A 19679-nucleotide genomic window follows, 5' to 3' on the forward strand; every position below is an offset into this window, starting at 1 on the left:
ATATATATATATATTGCTTGACAGCAGCCCAATCCAATGATGTAAGTCAGAAAAAGCTAGGTAAAAAAAAAAGAAGATAGATTTAGGTTAAAAAGGTAACAGGAATGCTATTTTAAATGTAGAAGGTATTCATCTGGATGTACAGTAGTCTCAGTAGAGCAAATGTTCACGAGGCCTGCAGGATACTTCCTGGTTTTTAAAGGATCATGATTATGATAGAGTTTCCTGCCCCATCATGCCCTTTCTTTTTGAATCGCTCCAAATTCTCCTTTTCTCACTTTTCTTCTCGATTCTCAACTGCCTCGCCCCTGCTGCCCAATCCGTCAGATCTTAACTATTTTATGTTCTCAGCAGGAACAGCAGGGTGGTGTCAAGGTTATGTAAACTTTTGGAAAACGTGCAGCTAAACTGTTTGCTGCCAGTTCATGATGTGGTGAAGTTTTTGAAGTTTGAGTGTTAACAGTTGGCAGACAGGATGATCAAAGGCTTCCTCTGAAATGTCAACACTAGACTTGCAGTTTTCTGATGGTAATTTTCACATCACACTTGTGCAAAGTTATTCGAGTGCTCAAGATCCAGAACAAGTTTGAGTGTTTGATACTGTGGTGAGCCAGCAGCCGATTTCAAGTACATTTCAGCAGGATTGCAGCAGGATGCTTTCTTGGTGTCACCGACAGTCCTGTAAAAGGCTGCAAAGGACTTTTTCTTCCTTGTCAACAGCTGTCTGGTGCACTCTGCCAGCTGAATGCATGCCATTAGTTCAGATGTGACCGAGCCCACAGCCTTAAGGGACTTGCAGAAAGGAAACCGACTGACTCCTCAGGACTTGCCTGACCCTCTGCAGGTACTTGGTGGTTGCAGCCTTTCTAGCGGCCTCTTCATGGTTCCCATTCGCCTGCGGGATCCCAAGGTACTTGTAACTGTCCTCTATGTCTGCAATGTTGCCTTCTGGTAGTTCAATCCCCTCAGTTCTGACTACCTTCCCTCTCTTTGTTACCATCCGACTACACTTCTCCAGTCCGAACGACATTCCAATGTCATTGCTGTATAGCCTGGTAGTGTGGATCAGTGAATCGATGTCTCGTTCACTCTTGGCATACAGCTTGATGTCATCCATGTACAGGAGGTGGCTGACAACTGCTCCGTTCCGTAGTCGGTATTGTTAATGATCTCACTGAGGGGGTTCAGGCCTATGCAGAACAGCAGTGGGGACAGAGCATCTCCTTGGTAGATCCCGCACTTGATGGTGACTTGTGCTATGGGCTTGGAGTTGGCCTCTAGTGTTGTACGCCACATCCCCATTGAGTTCCTGATGAAGGCTCTTAGGGTCCCATTGATCTTGTACAATTCTAAGCATTCCAGTATCCAGCTGTGGGGCATTGAGTCATAGGCCTTCTTGTAATCAATCCAGGCAGTGCACAGGTTGGTCAGTCTGGTCTTGCAGTCTCGGCTGACTGTTCTGTCTACCAGTAGCTGGTGTTTTGCGCTGCTGGTATTCTTGCCAGTCCCTTTCTGTGCCCCACTCATGTATTGACCCATGTGCCTGTTCATCTTAGCCGATATGATGCCTGACAGGAGCTTCCATGTAGTACTGAGGCAGGTTATTGGTCGGTAGTTGGAGGGGACCGGTCCCTTCTTGGGGTCCTTGGGGACCGTTCGACCTTCGGTTAGCCATTCCGAGTGTCTCTCGTTAACTAGCAGCTGGTTCATTTGTGCTGCCAGATGCTCGTGGAGTGCAGTCAGCTTCTTCAGCCAGTAGGCGTGAACCATGTCGGGCCCTGGTGCTGTCCAACTCTTCATACTGGAGACCCTTTCTTGGATATCTGCCACTGTGATGGTTACTGGACCCTGTTCAGGGAGGTCGCTATGGTCTGCCCTCAAATCCACTAGCCACTGAGCATTGCCGTTATGGGTTGCGTCCTTCTCCTATATGCTCTTCCAGTATTGCTCCGTCTCCAGCCTTGGTGGTGCTGTTCTCTTATTGTTCCCTTGCCACTGAGAGTACAGTAGAGTTCTGTGGAGAACAGCTGGTTTATTCTCCTGCCTTCTATCTCTCTGGTGTACCTCCTCAAGCGGTTGGCCAAGGCTGTGAGTCTTTGCTTGGCAGTTTGCTGTATTTCTTATGCACCTTCTTTGTCGCACCTTTCTGTATCTCCGTTAGTTGGCTAACCTCCCTCCGTGCTACTTTGATCTTGCCCTCTAGCCTCCTTCTCCATGGAGGGTACTGCCCCTTGTGGCTGTTCAACTTGTAGCCAAGCATCTCACTGATCACTGCTGCCGTATTGTAGATCAGCTTGTTAGTGTCGGTAATCGTGGTTGTAGGTATTGTCCGTAGTGCTGCATTAACATCATCTAGCAGACCTTCTGAGGGTACTTCACATAATCTTGGTAACCGGCTACGGGGGATCCAGGTTTCAAGCCTGGCCATGATCCTATTTTTCAGGTCAGTTCCTCTCGCACTCAACGATCCTTCTCCTATCGCACTTGGGGCTATGTACCCAATCTCGGGTGGGGGTGATGATATCTCCCCTCCTGACTCCTCCTTGCCGTAGCATTTGTGTTGTACCTCATCAATCTCTAGCTGTGAGAGCAGTCCCTTCTTTCGAATGTTGGAACACTGAGCTACTAGTTGTTTCGCCGTCATTGTTGGGTATCGAAGAATCCATAGGTCCATATATATATATATATATATATATATATATATATATATATATATATATATATATACCATTTACAGAAGCACACCCTGCACAAAAATACCAAAGCAATGAGATCAATGTAAGCATTTAACTCAGATTTTTCATTCATTGTCGTTAATTTATCCAGGTGAAAAGTCTTGAGATCTAAATCTCATTTCCAAGAGAGACCTGGACAGCAGGGCAGCAAAAGTTATAACAAATACATAGTGTTTTTTCTTTGGAGTGTTAATACCGAACTCCACCAGGTTCTGCATCCATCTCCAAATGAGCACTTTGCTTTCTGTTGCACTTCAGTCAGGGCAAATCACCAAACTATAACGAGAGAGCAGGTGCAAAATGTGTTTGTAAAACATACTCTAGTAATATTCCAGATACACATACACACATAACAATTTATATTCCATTATGAGTCTTGCTTCTGTGCATTTCAAATATTTGGCCTGCATATTTCCCACTGGTACGGTGGCTCTAATTTTGTAGTCAGCAAGAAGGTAAAGGCAACTGAAAAGTCAGGAAAGAAACATTTAAGTTTCTTGTCATTTCCAGCACATTATTTGAACATTTATTTTTAACTAATGCCAGTGGCCTTCTGCTTAATTTAAAACAAGGACAGGTTGTTTGGTGGTTTTGCTTCCTTTGGGTCCCTGCATCTTGTTTTACTTTTTAACAAAGTCGTCGCTCGATGTGCGATTAGAAGTGGCAGCGGTTCTCTGAAGGCAGAGCATGCAGCGGGAGAGAGGAAAAAACCCCAATGATATCACTCTTTTTAAGACCCATCTGTTTAGCTGTCATTTGGTCACCTAGTAAAGAGGTGGAGTCACATTATGAAACATGAAACACAGCAGTGAAAGAACTGAGCTGGAAGTTTAGTTCAGAGAGATAAAACGAGTGTTTACCAGTGTTTCAGGATCTTCAGTGCTCCACAATATTAAAATAAATCTTTATTATCATTATTATTATTATTATCCTTAATCTAACTGTATTTTTTTTGTGCGTGTGTGTGGCCATGAGCAGTTGATGACTAAACACCCATCCAAACGTCTGGGCTGTGGCGCTGAGGGAGAGAGGGACATCAGAGAACACGCCTTCTTCAGACGCATCGATTGGGAACGTCTCGAGAACAGAGAGATACAGCCCCCCTTTAAGCCTAAAGTGGTAAGTCTTAAAGCACACATAGGCTACATGTATGGAATTACTGTAACCAAGGTTAAGATAATTGGTAGCTTTCCGAGATAACTTTAACTTTCATTAAAATAAGGCCGGCAGCGTTTATCTGTCAATCATTTTAAGTATGCTGGTCATCAGTATTTCATCCTACTCACTGCACACAGCACTGCAGTTTGCATCATGCACCACAATGGAAAAATTAGAACCCCTTTTCTTTTATCATATAACTGTTATTTATGCATTTATTATTATTATTTTTGTATTATCTGTCAGTAATTTAAATCCTTCTAACAACGGGCCCTCTTTGTGTCATACTGTTTTCTCTCACACACGTTTCAATGCTTGATGCAGTTTAGAGGTTGGAAGGGAGACTATACTTGAATACCTATAGAAACATTTATATCCTGTTAACATTATTATTAATTCATAATAAAAAGTGGCTTCAGGTGATCTCCTCTCGGTCTTAAGCACATGTAAACACATGCAAACAAGACAAGTAGATAAATACAACCTTGTGAACTGCATATATCTATAAAGAACAGATGTGCTTATCTCAACATGACAAATCTGTTATGGCAAGGCATCTAATAGCCCTCTGCTGTGTTCTCTACTCCCTGGGGGACTATCTGTTCTTGGCTGTTTGTTTACGAACTTCTGTCTCAGCCTTCAGTCAGATTTGTCTCAATACGCACAAAAACTCAAGAGTTACTGGTTAAAACTTATTAGATTACTGTACACAACCAGAGTAATGCATCTTCACGATGCCTCATACTTTATATCTATTGGCTGATTGCTGTATGAATTTATATGTTCACAAATTTTGTCTTAGATTTGCAGTATTCAGACGTTCATTACTTGGTGTTTTTCAAATGGTGGATAATGTCAGAAAATAATCTAGACAAAGTTATATTTTATGAAGTATTAAACACCCAAATATAGGAGATCCAGCGACGCTAAATGAGATTTATATATAAGTTTATCTGTGGATCAAAAACTATATAGACACAAGTACAGACAAAGCAATTTCAGATTATCCTTATCTATGCAAGCCACACAGTGTGCTTACTTTCCTAAGGGGTTCATTAGCATTTGATCCATTCTCTTTTAAAGCTCTACAAAGGCCCTCCAAACAGTATTTCTTGATTGTGTTATAAAACGCACCATAAAGATTTTCTTCACCCAAAAAATTAACATCATGTCACATGACATGAGTTAATGTTTATTTAAGGATTTTGTAAAGTTTATATTAAACAGATTCATTCCTGTGAAGGAGAAATGACGGAAAACTCCCTCCTTTCTGGTCTTTCCCCATCTGCTTTATTTATCCACACACACACGCACACACACTCTCCACCAGCCATTCTGTCATGTTGTGTTTGGCTCTTTAGCAGCCAGATATCAAAAACTCTTTGACCAACTTGGTTAAAAGTATACCTGGGAGTATACCTTGGAAGTTTGTTCAGAGAATTACAAATTCAGCTGCCTCCTTGGCTGCTGAATTTGCAAGAGGGCATATGATGGCAATGTTTTAATTAGTTGTCATGCACCTTTTAAAACCGCCAACGAAATGCCCTCTGATATTTCTAAAACCATATCTCCATTAAGAAGTAAATGGCCTGTATTTGTATAGCGCTTTACTTAGTCCCTATGGACCCCAAAGCACATACACTACATTCAGTCATCCACCCATTCACACACTGGTGATGGCAAGCTACACTGTAGCCACAGCTGCCCTGGGGCGCACTGACAGAGGTGAAGCTGCCGGACACTGGCGCCACCAGGCCCTCTGACCACCACCAGTAGGCAACGGGTGAAGTGTCTTGCCCAAGGACACAACGACAGAGACTGTCAGAGCCGGGGCTTAAACCGGCAACCTTCCAATTACAAGACGAACTGCCAACTCTTGAGCCACGATCGCCCCTAAATTAAGCATAAGTGCTATAGCACCTTGTGAAAAAGATGACAAGCAAGTCAGTGTGACTGCTTCCTGCCTCACAGCTTACTTTAAGTCTCAGAGGCACGAATCGGCATAGTTACAACAGGTAAGTTGGAAAACATCGTTTATTCAGGTAAATCCATCACTGAAGAGGAGTACTGTTTACACAACATTGTGATGTCATGGTGTTCTCACTTATTTGCTCTGTCTGTTAATGTGTGCAAAAGTGAGCATTAGGATCTGACTGTGATACAGTCTCACTTTAATACACATTAATACTTGTCATTATCCTTGCCTCTGGTGGAAGATTTACTTTATTGCAACATTTTTTTTTTCCATCAGTAAAAGATTTGATTAAATGCAGTTACTTACTGCACGCTCTTGTATTCTTATATAACTCAGCAGATATTGCATGACCACAACACATTCACACATCAACAACAAGGAGAGTGCGAGCACATATGTACGAGATGTGTTGTTGGCGATCCAATGTGTTGTTTTTGAATATAAACAAGACCAATGGTGTTACTGAAGAACATAATATATCATCCTGACTGGATCGAATGGTTTATAATGTGCAGTAAAATAGCTGATCTAATGTGACTGCAGTCCATTGTAACCCATTAATGGTGATTGACAGTGGTAGGAATGTCTATTAAGAATTTAAAACACAAGATGGAGAGCCTTACCACTGGAGTAATCTACTACCCACTCAAGAACTCAGTGTCATAAACATAGTGGGAGGAAATCAGTCTTAGAGTTTCGTAACAGCAGATCCAGGCTCAGAACTGTACAGCGTTGTATGTCTCACAGTAAATACCTAATTATTGGCTTGGGACAATTAATAGAACTGTTACATTAAATATAGCCTGAAGTCACTCTGATTTCCAGTGAGCCATGTGAAATTTGATACAGCTTTAACATAATGCTCATTTGTCTTGTTAAACCAAGCTGTAGGCGTAAGCTGCAAATGACATGTGCTTTGTCAACAATTGGTTATTTCAGAGTCAGATCTCAGTGTATAGTTATAAAGAGCACACATTTTGCAGCACATCAATCATGTAGAGCACATATGTTTGCAGATTTCAATATAGACTGCATTTCTTTAAACAGAAAAATATATATAGTAGGTCAATTAGTGCTCTATATGTGTGTGTGCCTGTATCCATTACATATTCATTTTGTAGTTTTCTTCTGTTTCAACCCTCAAGGGCTCCAGTTCTTCTAATAAGGTGAATCCTGACCTCTTCCATGTAGTTTTCTGCTGAGTGTGCTGGGTTTTCCTGAAAATGCTTTGCGTTTGTATGTGCGGGTAAATGTATGTGTGGAGGAAGTGTAAATATAAAAGGTTAAAGGAGATTAAGGACAAACAGAGGTGGAATCATTCCTTGCATTTACGCCTTGTCTCTGCGTTCGTTTGCTGCACAAGCCTGCAAGTTTGTTGCCGCGTAGGGGGTGGTAATCAATATCGTAGGGAGAAAGAAAGGTCTCTGTGAAGTTGAAGGCAGGTAAAAGCATGCAAATGTCCATGCTCTTGGCATAGTGCATGTTTGCATGGATCTAATAGGTGCAGAGAAGTTGGAAAGATGACAGAGGTGGAAAGATAATAATTAACATTTTTGAATGCTCCCTGCAGCCATGTAAAGACACTTATGGTCTATCATGTCCATCTCGCTGTGCCATTTAATACAATGTTGTTTCTGATTTCATACATCTCCTTCTCACAACTTACCAAATATGTTCCTGTCTTTTTAATCCACTCCTCTTCTTTCTTTTCTCCCTGTGCATCTTTCCTTGCTCAATCTCACTTCATCCGCCTTATGACAGCTTCGGAATTGCAATCAATACACTAGCTGCACCCAGCTGGGAGACTTTTACCATCTGTATCTATTGGACCGGGTGTCAGATAGCATGAGGGACATTGTCTGTGCAGTAGAATGATTGTCATGGCAGGCTCACTTAGCGTTGATCCACTGTTCCATTATTGTGCTGAATGCTGTGACCGTTCAACTGTGTACTGCAGGTAGCAGACACACAATTAAATGCCAGCAACATTCAGCTAACTGTGTTGGTATTTGCTATGAAACCAGGCCGATTTCTTCAGAGTACAAGACACTTGATGCCCACACGTTTGACGCCTACTTGTGGATGGCCGATAGTGTTTATGTCAAAAAGAAGTAGGTCAAAGCTGCTGATTGATAGTAAATGAAGGCAAGGATGCAGGGCAAGACAGAGTGGGAGGACTTAGTCACTGCACAGAAGTCTTGGAACATTGGAACGTTGAAGGAAGGGATGTGCATGGCTCATAGGATGCACGCACAGGCACACACACTGAGAAAATGATGGCAATATGGGTGATTTTTGAGTCACTGTGGCTTTGGGAAATAAGAGGCAAACACCGTTGCCTTTTGCTGAGGATATGAGCCTTTCCTCTTGTTTTTTTGTTGTTCATTTTGAAGTTTTATTTATTATGTGTTTTTGATTTGAGGTCAAGAGAAATCGACTCTTTATCACATTTTCTGTAAAATCTTTGAACTTATTGGTTTCCCATCAAACACAGTTTATCTGTCACGGACCAAATTTGTAACTACAACACTGCAATATCTTATAGTCAAAAGACGTATTTAAAGAAATATTTTGGGTTGGGTTTTTACAAGTTGAATTCATTGGAGCACAGCCAGTATGCAGTTTGCAATACAAACTTTTGATTTCATCTCTCTTTTATCTTTCTGCACCAGTAATCACAGGCTTCAGCTGTACTTTGCAATTTAGTCACATTATGGCCTTGTGAGAGCTAAAAAGCAAAGAAATTTCCCTACAGATAAGCTGTTCAGATCCAAAGCACATTTCTGGAAAACCTTTTCTTCCACACTTTGACTGATGTTCTCCCTTAAGTGGTTCGTTGATGTTGACAAACTAGCAACCCAACAAAGAAAACATAATGTTTGGAAGACGATGAGAACAGAGTGCTTCCCAGGCCGCTGGCTTCAGGGAGCTGAAGGTAGAGAAAAAAGAGGAAGAGAGAGTCTTGGCACAACTCTTAATGGAGGCAGGCACTCATTTGTCATCCTAAGTAGCTGAGTGTTCTTTTAATATGCTTGGGCACAGAGGCGTGCACGTCTGTATGTGTGCAGTGAGAGAGGGAGGGAGATTAAAGATGAGATAAAGTAGGTCAAAAACCCATGTAGGACACTGTGTCACTATGTATGAGAGGATGTATCAGCAGCATCATAGCCTTGGTCTCACCCAATCAAGGTTGGTTGAATCACATAGTAAAAAATAGGAGTTGTAAGACCAGCCTTGTGCTTTTCCAGCAGAGCATGTTTGTGCGCCTAAAAAGTCACAAAAACACTAAGACCATGTTTCCAAGACAGTGGGTCAAAAGATAATCTTCTTTTTTTTTTGTTCTTTATTTTCCTATAGTCAACATACAGAATATGGTATTTTCTCATCAAAGTCCTTTACTTGGAGTGTGACGATCTGACGCCAGGAGCTAAACTGTTTACTCAGCGCTTGGTGCTGCGAGGGGTAAAAACAACACTAACCACTGTCACAGTGGTTTCTGTTGACAAAAGGGGGGGAAAAAAGCTCACATATGCTTTACGTACACACTGGTTAGAGTATTGCTTGAGAGCAGAAGCCTCATGTCACAAGGAGTTTTGTGACCTAGAAAGGAACATCTTGGTGCTGGAGATTGTCGTTGGAGGTCAGAGTTAAAAATGTGCTGCTTCACTTCAGCGATGGATTGCCAGTGATGGATAGAAGAAGACAAGTGGGCAGCAGAGACGCAGCGGTGGAAGGATGCTAGCGATTACCCATCAGGTGCCCGCTGTGTGCGAAGCAGAAAATTCAGAGGCCCCCCACCACACACGCACACAGAGAGTCACATCTTGATGTGCGTCTTTGCCCTCTATCTACTCTGGTGGTGATGGCTTAGAGCGAATGTCACCTGTCAGTGACAACAGTCGCAATCAAAAACCTCACACACAAACACACGCCTCTTAGAAACAGCAGTGTCTTATGTTTTCATCGTATGTTGTGTTCACATCACCTGGCACGCTCTGTCTAGCCTCCTAAAAAAATAGTAAAGAGAAAATAAAAATAGAAATGTCTGCACCTTCATACTTGTGTGTGTTTACTTGACAAACAAAGACAGGCATACCTTAACACACACACATAAAAACAGAATTTCCTGTATGCACAGTGACAGTGATGTCAATTTAAGCATGCATAGACTTAGGCAGACAGCGTTATCTTGTTTGTGAATGGAATATAGGACAACAGCGAAAAAGGTCAGTTAGTCAAGAGTTTCAAATCCAGGTCACAGTCAGTCGTGGGCTTCAAATGCCCAGATACTAATAATTAAAACTGATTGAAAGGGGCTGAAAACAAGGGGAAGACAGTATATAGTGGCTGGCCAAGCTGAAATTGCTGGTGTTCAGTGGTCATAGCGTTTACAATCCAGAGAAGGGACAGATGCTGTGATGGTGGAGATTGATGTCTGCTAGGCTGTTTTGAAGTGATGGGTGAAGCACAAGTCAGTGCATGCCAAGAGGAGTTTGCTTAGCAGAGGACAAAATCAAGCTTAAGCTGTCACCACTTGACTAAGTAGCTGGATATAAACATATTTTATCTGAAAAGGTTTAGCAGGTTTCATTATTGTGTTATAAATACTCTCCAAACAAACTATTTTTACACACAAATTTACTTACTCATTAAATATTTTCCTTTTATTCAAACAGCCTTTTCAGTTTATTGCATCATTGATTGTTTTTGTATAACAGCAGAATTAAAGGCGCTGTGGTTGCTGTCATCCTTTCTTTCTCTTCATGTTCTGTGTTAGAGTCTCATGGAGTTTGGCAGAGTGTGTTATGCTATCAGTCAGCTGCAGAAGTAATAATTCGTGAATCGAGTATGAACATTTATCAAGTTGTTCACTAAGTTACTAGAGTATGAGCATATGTGTATTTGGGAATTTGTGCATCCACATAGATGAAGTCTGTGTGTGGGTGGACGAGTAAATGAGGATAGAGAAGGATTTTGTTTTCCTTTTTCCTTACTGAGGACAAGGAATAATCAATCTACTTTCATTAAACAAGATAATATTTTAAAATTATTCTAAAAAATTATCAATTTGTCTGATTTCTTTACCGTCTTGCCAACCCCAGCTGGGCTGGTTAAGAGAAACCTGGACACTGAGATTCACCCTTACACCCTTACCTAGGGCTAATTTAGTATGACAATGATTGTGGGAGAAAGCAGGAGTTTCTAAATGAAAACAGGGAGAACAGCCTACTAGGAGCTTTGAACCATGAGCCTGTGGGTTTTGAGGTGCAGTGCTAACCACTGTACCACCCTACGACCCTTGGCTTTCATCATTACCTTTAGGGCAAAATTTTAAACCTGTGCTTGGAGATTGAATTGAACAAACCTTGTAGATCTTACTGAGTGTCCCCTCAACTCACGAGCATGAACACTTTTGACGGCGCCCATTCTATATTGCACCCCACTCATGAATATAGTAATTAACCCCTCTGTGACCTTGTTGCACCTCGATGATGTTGTCATTCTTGTTGAAGGAATAACTTTCTTCTTCTGTAACATACTTAGCTGAAGCCAAAACAAGGGCTTTGCATTGCAGCAGGTTTTCAGAGTTTTTGGAAATGGAGTGTGGCTTATCCTGGAGGTCCTGACACGATTTCCTCTCGTAGAATCAGTTCACAGTTTGTTTGTTTGAAACTGCGTTGCTGTTTCACAGCTGTGCCGATGTTGGTTCGGTATTCAGATGGGTGCGTTGTGATTCAGGTGAGCAAGATGTGGAGCATGTAATCCACATTGGGGGGGTGTCAGGTGTGAGATCTCGTCCATATCTATGCAGGTCAGAGGCAGAATGAAGAAAGGTTTTGATTAGTCGGCAGGTTAAAGCAGGAGTATTTATAGTTGTTGCCTGTTGCACATTGTCAAAATACCCAGGCTAGTGCAATGTTATTCTGCGATATGAATGGCGAAGACAATAGTAGTGACTAATGATGTTAGACAACGACTATGATGAGTGTGTCCTGTGCTTTGGGCGCATTGGTGCAAAATTACCAAGTAGTTAAAAACAAATCCTGCTGAATGCAGTGGCTGCTGCCTACAAAAAATTGCTGTGTACTTGCCTTTTAAAGAGATGCAGTGTGCACACTCCTGCCTGAGCTCCACAATTTCTTCTCTGCCCTGTAGAGTCGATCTACTTGCACTTTTCAAATCATTTTCCACACCTAACGTCTAAACTGCTCCCTCTTCTCTGCTTTCTCTTTGTTTTTTTACAGTGCGGCAAAGGAGCAGAGAACTTTGACAAGTTCTTCACACGCACCCAGCCCCAGCTCACACCGCCAGATGAGCTGGTTATTGCCAACATTGACCAGGCCGAGTTCGCAGGGTTCTCTTTCATCAACCCCCAGTTTGTACACCCGTCGCTCAACAACAGCGAATGAGAAGGATGGGAAAACCTCTGTGAGGAACCTTTCTGCTCATCGCTACCCATTTAAACCAACCACCCACCTAACATCTGACTACCATTCAATCCTAATGTGTTGGTGTTATTCCTAAGCAGGATTCTAGGGCATGCACATTTTGCCAGTATATATTTTGAATTGGAGAGGCTGTATTTGTCTACAATTTAAGAAATGTATTTCTCTGCGTATAAATCTCAATGGATTGAAGTTATATTCTACAGAAATAATTGGCAGGTTGTAAATTGTATCTACTTGGATAATCACAGTATGGATATTATGTGATAATCTGAGAAACACTCGTTAGGCAGTGTAGATGCTATAGCCAAATATGAAGGAGAGGCGGTGCAGGCGTTTAAACAGCACCTTGTTGTTCAATGTTTCCTGTATAATGTTTACAGTTTTTCTCTCCTTTGATTTCATGGTGGTGGTGTAAAATGAAATGTTTTTACAAATTGATTCTAGGCAGTCTCAACTTCCAGTGTGTGTGTGTAGCAAGCCAACTGAAGGATTAACGGTGAGGTTCTAAAACATATGCAGCCTGTAAACTATCAAAGTGTTGCGTCATTTTGGCAACAAGTTCACTTGGCTTTACTGTTATCAGCCACTTTGACCTGATTGTGACAAAAAATAATAGTGTAAGCTCCCAATCCCTTGTCCTTATTAAGCTTCAGCTTGTATACTTTCCTTGTGAATGATTATTTGGACAGTATGCGGACACACAAGTTTAACAGTGGCAGTCTTATTAACCTACCTTGAAATCAAACCGTTTACAGTTTGTCATAGTCTAACACTTTTTAGAGTTAATCACTGTTTTGTCCCATGCTACACCCACAGAGCCTCACATTGGTCTTAAATGTTGTAACAGAGACTGTAAAGAAATTTTCAGTTGCTGAACACATGACATTTTGTATCAGTGTGCATTAACCATAAAATGTTTTATTGAATATGGTGTCATCAGCTTAAAAGCTGATAAAACACTGAAGTTCGATACAGAAATTTGATATCAAATTTGAAATCCTTTCCCGTTGCGTTGCTGTAATGAGAACAAACTTGTCTTGCATTTGGAGCCATTATTAGTTAAATCAGTTTTTGTTTTGGGGGTTTTGTTTTTACTGTTTTTACAGATTTGATCTCACTCTCATACCGTATTTTTCCATTATAGCAGAATAATATTTTAATGTACTTAAAACTGGTGTGTATCTCATCTGTAAATAATTGCAAGTTCTTTAAAAAGAAAAGAAAGTATAGCAAGTTACAGTTTTATACCAACACCTGAATGTGCTTTTATTACATCAGTTAGATAAGCCAATATTTGTATGTTAAAAGCCCAGTACAGATCAGCACTGTAACAGTTTCTTTAACAGAGTCCACATTTAGAAAGTTGTGAAACATTTGTTCTACTCTTTGTCTGAATTATATAAAATTCTTCTTTTAAAAAAATAATAATTTTTGAGCGATTTTGACTGCAAATATTGTGTGTTGATTGGATACACGTCTGGCTGTTGACCGTCCCTTCGTATCTGCATGCTGTTGGTAGGCATCATTCATGCACGTGATACATTACGGTAAATGCTGCATGCTAAAAAAGTACGAAACTCCAAAGAATAACAATGTCACAGTAATCAAAATCATGGTTTACAGTAAGTACAGATCCACTTTAATGTTTTTACTGGTTTCTTAAAGAATGGTGACCGTGATTAGCTTAACTACATGCTGGCTAAAAAAAATCCTACTGATAGCACTTCACTCTTAATGGAACAAGTTGTCAAAATGTTAGTAGTAATGTCTCAAACTGCTCCTGCTTGCTCTGATTCTGTATGTGCTGTTTAGTACAAACTGTATTTTTCTTTTTTTTTTCTTTTTTTACAAAAATGCACTATTTCCATCTCAATTCGCCCACACAGCTCCAAACAAACCCACATTCAGCTTGTTTGTAGGTCTTGCCTTGTGAGTGTTAAACAGTCAAAAGATTAGATAGTAAAAACAACGCGCTCCTTTCTCCTCTCTTACACCTTTTCCTTTACCTCAATCGAAAATGTCATGAAGTCAGGAAAAAAGGTTAAGGATAATCTGTAGGGACTTAGAGAAACAACAGTGGTGCTAGGAGAATGTGACCTCCACTAGCAGTTCATCTTAGAGAGACCACATCTGAAGTATGTAGGCTGTATAAATGTGGATCAACCAGTAAAAGGTGTTACTTCATTACCAAGGTTGGATTTGTTCAATCCTACGAGTTTAACATATTGCTGAAATTTCAAAACACATAATTGTATTAGGAGGTTTATGGACAACACAGCAATGATTTGCAAGTGGTCTGCATCCCTTAGCAGCAATGTTGATTGTTAGCTTTCGAGATTTCTTTAGTAAAGGATTCTCTAGTGTATGATATGCCAAAGTAGAAAAGAAAGGAAGCAAGGAGGCACTGAAAAACCTTTCCTTTGCAGTCAGAGAATTCGACCATCTGTTATCGTGGTTGCTGTTTAAATAACTGGTCAAAAGACAATTTCACCAAAAACCAGATTTAAGGTGGGCCGTTACACATCCCTGCAGATTATTATCACTGCTTAACTGAGAAAACTAGTCAGCTGTCTCAGTCATTCAGTGCAGATAGATTGGTGATTGTGAAAACAAGCTACAAGATCAACAGTGATTTGCCAAAAGAATGCAGATCACAGGATTTGAATGCTATCGAATAGACATTTATTATAGCATAAATGTAAATACATCTAGTAATAGCAGATAGACTTAAATTGCTTTTTAAATTCTTTCATGAGACCTAGTCGCTGTCACAGGGCTTAGATCAGTGCTGTCTTCTGTAGAAGCTTGATATACTGCATATATATTGTATAGATATATATATGCACGCGTATACACTCTATGTCCCCGTGCTCCTTTTGCCTTTACCTAAGAGAATTTGGAACACAGAGTCCAGATCTTTGGTGAGTTTTGGCTTAGACACTCTGATAATTGGTAGATCAGTGGGGGGACCACACGCTCTCTAGTGTCTCATGAATGTTTATTATAATCTTAATGTTGTGTTGTTGTTGCTTTTTTTCCCTTTTTGGTTGTTTCTTTTTTTTTTTTGCTCTCATTTTTTTGTTGTCAGTTTTATTTCTCTAGCATCTGCACAATTCAGGAATGTTTCAAAGGATATATCTCAGTATCATACTGCAAAGCTTATATCTAACTGACATAGATAGGATGGATATTGTTTGAATGTAATTGAACTTAATATTTTGTCAGTATTTTTGTCCGATCTCTCCTAGTTTGTTTCCCATCTTATACGGACATTTGCATGTGCCAAACCTGGAAAACACCGGAATTTGAAAATTGCAGCGTCGCACTAGCTGCGGTCACCAAAACAACTTTGTTTGGCAGCTTCTAAAGGCATACGCTGCTGTACAGTCAGTTGGCCACATTACAGTAGCATGCTAACACGAGTATACAGTGCACATTGTGTCAGTACACTTAACAATGCCAGTCGGTTTGATAATTAACTTATCCTGCACGTTGTTCCCTTTGGGCAGAACATTTCATTTGGTAGAGCATTTGATATTCACAGTGAATTTCAGAGAAATGAGAGAAAATATTCCTTGTACATACTCAGAGTTTGCTCAGCAGCAGTCTTGCCCTTGTCTAAACCTAACTTGCACCTCTGTATGTGACAAGTGCTGACTTAATAGCCTAGCTTCATCCCTTTAATAGAATCTCTGTTGACTTGCTGTGTTTTCAAAATGTCAAGTCACAGTCGGTGTGGGCATAAAGATTATTCCTCCCTTGTGTGCCTTTCCCAGCTTGTACACCTATACTGTACATATTCTTTTTACTCTTTGTCTACCGTGTTCTAACCTGAAGTCTCTTTTCCATTTTTACTTCATATCACAACTCAGCGTCTCAGATCTTAATGTTAAATGTGTTTTCAAACTAGGTAATTAATAAAAATAATAATAATAATTCACACGAATGTAATTTTAAAGGTTTTTTTTGTTACTGTCACAATAACCTTTAACTGTCTAAAGATTTTAAACTGGATTCATTCTTGCGTGTCTCCTACCTTTACCTCCCTGTGCCTATTTATGACTGTACAACATGGCGAATTAATTAATATTCTGTTTCAAAAATATCAAAAGATTACGCTTGTTGATGGATGAGTGAAGAATGAACAGGTGATGAATTGGGTTAAGCCGAAATGAATGACAGGAGAGATGATAATTGCTCGTTTTGAAGAACAACCCCCGTGCCTCATCATATTGAACCGTCCCTCCTTTGTCCTCTCTGAATCAATCTGTAGTTCCTTCCTCAGTGCCTGGGCCATGTAAATCCATTCCTCATTGATAGTGTCCCCCACCTTTTAGATCCTAGGGTAGTGGTTATTGTCTCACTTTGTGAGTCTGCACGTGTCATCAAGACTAAATGTGGTCCTGGGGACACCTACTCTAGTGGGAACTGCCACAAAAGCAGGTGAACACAGTAACATCAGAACTTTACAGGTGTGTAGTTGGGATCAAACGCAGTTGTGGTCTAAACCATAAGTTCCCAAAAAAAGATTAGAAGTAGGGGGGCAAGAGGCCCAGTGGCCCTGTCTGTTATCACGCCCCTATCAGTCTTTTGTATTGTATATGTATTTGTAAATCACCATACGAAGAGTCATATTTGGTGTATAAACTCACTACTTTCCTCTATGGGGCTAGTCCTACAACTCCTTGGTGCTGCAGCTGGTTTGATCCCATCACAAGTTGGTCTCTAGTTTCTAGTTCACGCAATTCACTCAACAGACACGACATCAGCCCAAGACTTTTCAGTTCTCTCTGGGTTTGACTAATGCACCGCAGGAAAGAAATTAGCCAAAAGTATTTGTTCTTTTACATTTTTTACATGTCCTCAACTTTTTTAAATTTAGTTAGGGTTAGGTTTAAAGCTATGGTCATACAGCTGTTTCAAGATTTTATTTTAATTTATAGATTTTAATTAGTACTTCTGTCAGTCCTTTTCTGTGGATGAATCTGGTATGACGTCTTCTTTGTAGTTAGTCATCACTCTGCTGTTTCCTGCTCGATTTGAATTAAGAGAGTTTTAAGTAAACTATCCTCTTGGCCAATCAGAGCATAAGATCATGTGCAAGAATGCCTTATATCTTAATCCACAGTGTAACCAGTTCTCCCACTTTCCTCTGTTCAGTTATAATCTCTGCACCCCTGTCCTGTACATAAATGACTTAAATTAGATATCTACATAGACTGTAAAAGAAAGAACATATTGTATTTTGCAAATGGTGTATGTTTGTTATTTTTTTTCCCTTGTCAGCCTGAAACCTTTAAAATGAGTCTGAGCTACTTACCTTGTAATTGATTGTGTCATTTGTACCTAATGTATGATAATGCAAATAAAAAAAGAAAAATGAGGTCCATACTTACACAAGTGAATGTTTTTGTTACTGGCTTCTTTCAGACTTTGCATGAACTGTGTATTATTTCAAAATGCATTGTATTGTTGGGGTTTAGTTTATGTTTCTCCTCAGATGGAACACAAGCATGTTGGTCTATTTTGAGCAATGTGTCATTGGTGTCACATGATGTGTCTCTCTCTCACACACACACACACACACACACACACACACACACACACACACACACGCATGCACGCACAAAATTGATACTGACCAATTTAGACAAAGTTTGAACTGAGTGTTGTTAGTGAGTCTGTGGCTTAATTTTATTTTTATATTTCCATCTTCTTTGTGTGTGTGTGTGTGTGAGTTTGTGTGTGTCAACTTCTGCAATGAAAAGCTGTGATTAATTTAATTAATTCTATGTGCTTTATTTGGCCGTTAAGTTGGCAAATATATATATATTTATATATATTAAATATATATTAAATACATTTATTTATTTACATATATATATATATATACATACATACATACATACACATAAATACACACACACATATACATATATATATATATACACACATATACATATATATAAACACCCAGCACGCCCCTGCGGGCGGTTTATCCTTCAAGCTCGGGTCCTCTACCAGAGGCCTGGGAGCTTGAGGGTCCTGCGCAGTATCTTAGCATTAGATGTTGGACTGATTATATATATATATATATATATATATATATATATATATATATATATATATATATATATATATATACACACATATATATATATATATATATATATATATATATATATATATATATATATATATATATACACATATATATATATACATATATATAATCAGTCCAACATCTAATGTGCTGCAATACATATTTCTGAATTTTTACCTGCATTCATCCATTTAGCTTGAAATGTATTAGGATGATTTTATTCTGCACAGATGGAGGACATGTGAATTTATTGAGCTGAAGTCCGGATGAAGGAAGAGGGTTGTTATTGATGGAAGACATAGTGTGGTAGTCACTGCTGTCACGAGTAATCAGTGTTGACTTAGACTGAAGAGCATTACAGACGTGCCACAGCTGAGGGACACCGCACGATCTTTAGATGTGGTGCAGATTAGGTTTTTGGTGCACCTGGGGCTTTACTTTTCTACCAGAAAGGGATTAATGTAGAGCCCATTAGCATGTTTGAGCACTACGCTGACATTTCAGAAGCATAGCATGATTGCCACCTAATCAAATACCTGTCAGAATATCAGATTTTTGTTTTCATGAAACACACCAGCATCCATAGTGCTTACTGTTATAGATTGTGATGTCATATTTGTTGTTTCTCACACACTAGCATATTTTCTCTTTGACATGACAGTATAAGCTTGACATGCCTCTTTAGTGTAGTCTAAACAAAATGTAACATTTGACATGTACCTTGTGCCAATTTAAAGAAGGCAGCAAAACAAAAGACAGTACCATCTCAGTGGTCATTGTGAGCTAATCTTATTAGTCTTAGAAAGAAACAAAGACAAGTGAAAACAGGTTGCAAGCATTTCTTACTGCTGCCTCCATTATAGTATTGATCCCCAAACAGTTTTCCACTAATTTCTTTCAACCTTGACCAAGACAGAGGAGAATCTGTTATCTTGTTAGTCGCAAAACTTGAGCTCATATTATTCTCAACCCACTTGATAGCTTTCATCCATCTTACTGAAATTTTCTTAAATGAGAGCCCATAATTACTATAGCTCGTTGCTGGCAGGCAGCCAATGTCCTAAGTGGTGGCTTAGAGTAATAAGAAGAGGCTTGCCAGGATTTTACAACAAACTGAGCCTGGTTTTATTCAGTTTTCAATCCTTGCTCTATAGCTCTTGAATCTCATTGTTGAGCCCGTCACACTGCAAATTTGACCTAAATATGACAATGTGAGTCTGAAAGGGAATTATTTCCTTTTCTTTAATATGACTTAAAGT

At 39.8% G+C, this 19679-nt stretch overlaps 1 protein-coding gene across 4 annotated transcripts in view; it reads left to right on the top strand.

The window, feature by feature from the left end:
- Positions 1-17708, top strand: part of prkcaa (protein kinase C, alpha, a) — a 153396-nt gene extending 135688 nt beyond the window's left edge. For 3 of the 4 annotated variants that reach the window (XM_085459822.1, XM_085459823.1, XM_085459821.1), the window contains 2 exons: positions 3714-3854; positions 12114-17708. In XM_085459822.1, the coding sequence (XP_085315948.1) occupies positions 3714-3854; positions 12114-12278 (306 nt within the window). In that variant the 3' untranslated portion in view covers positions 12279-17708. The other variant, XM_085459824.1, reaches the window with a different exon arrangement.
- Positions 17709-19679: the final 1971 nt, after the last annotated feature.

The sequence above is a fragment of the Copadichromis virginalis genome, linkage group LG6 (assembly GCF_057382275.1).
Source record: "Copadichromis virginalis isolate Kocher_CV1m ecotype Utaka linkage group LG6, C_Virginalis_male_GT1.1, whole genome shotgun sequence".
Taxonomy (NCBI): domain Eukaryota; kingdom Metazoa; phylum Chordata; class Actinopteri; order Cichliformes; family Cichlidae; genus Copadichromis; species Copadichromis virginalis.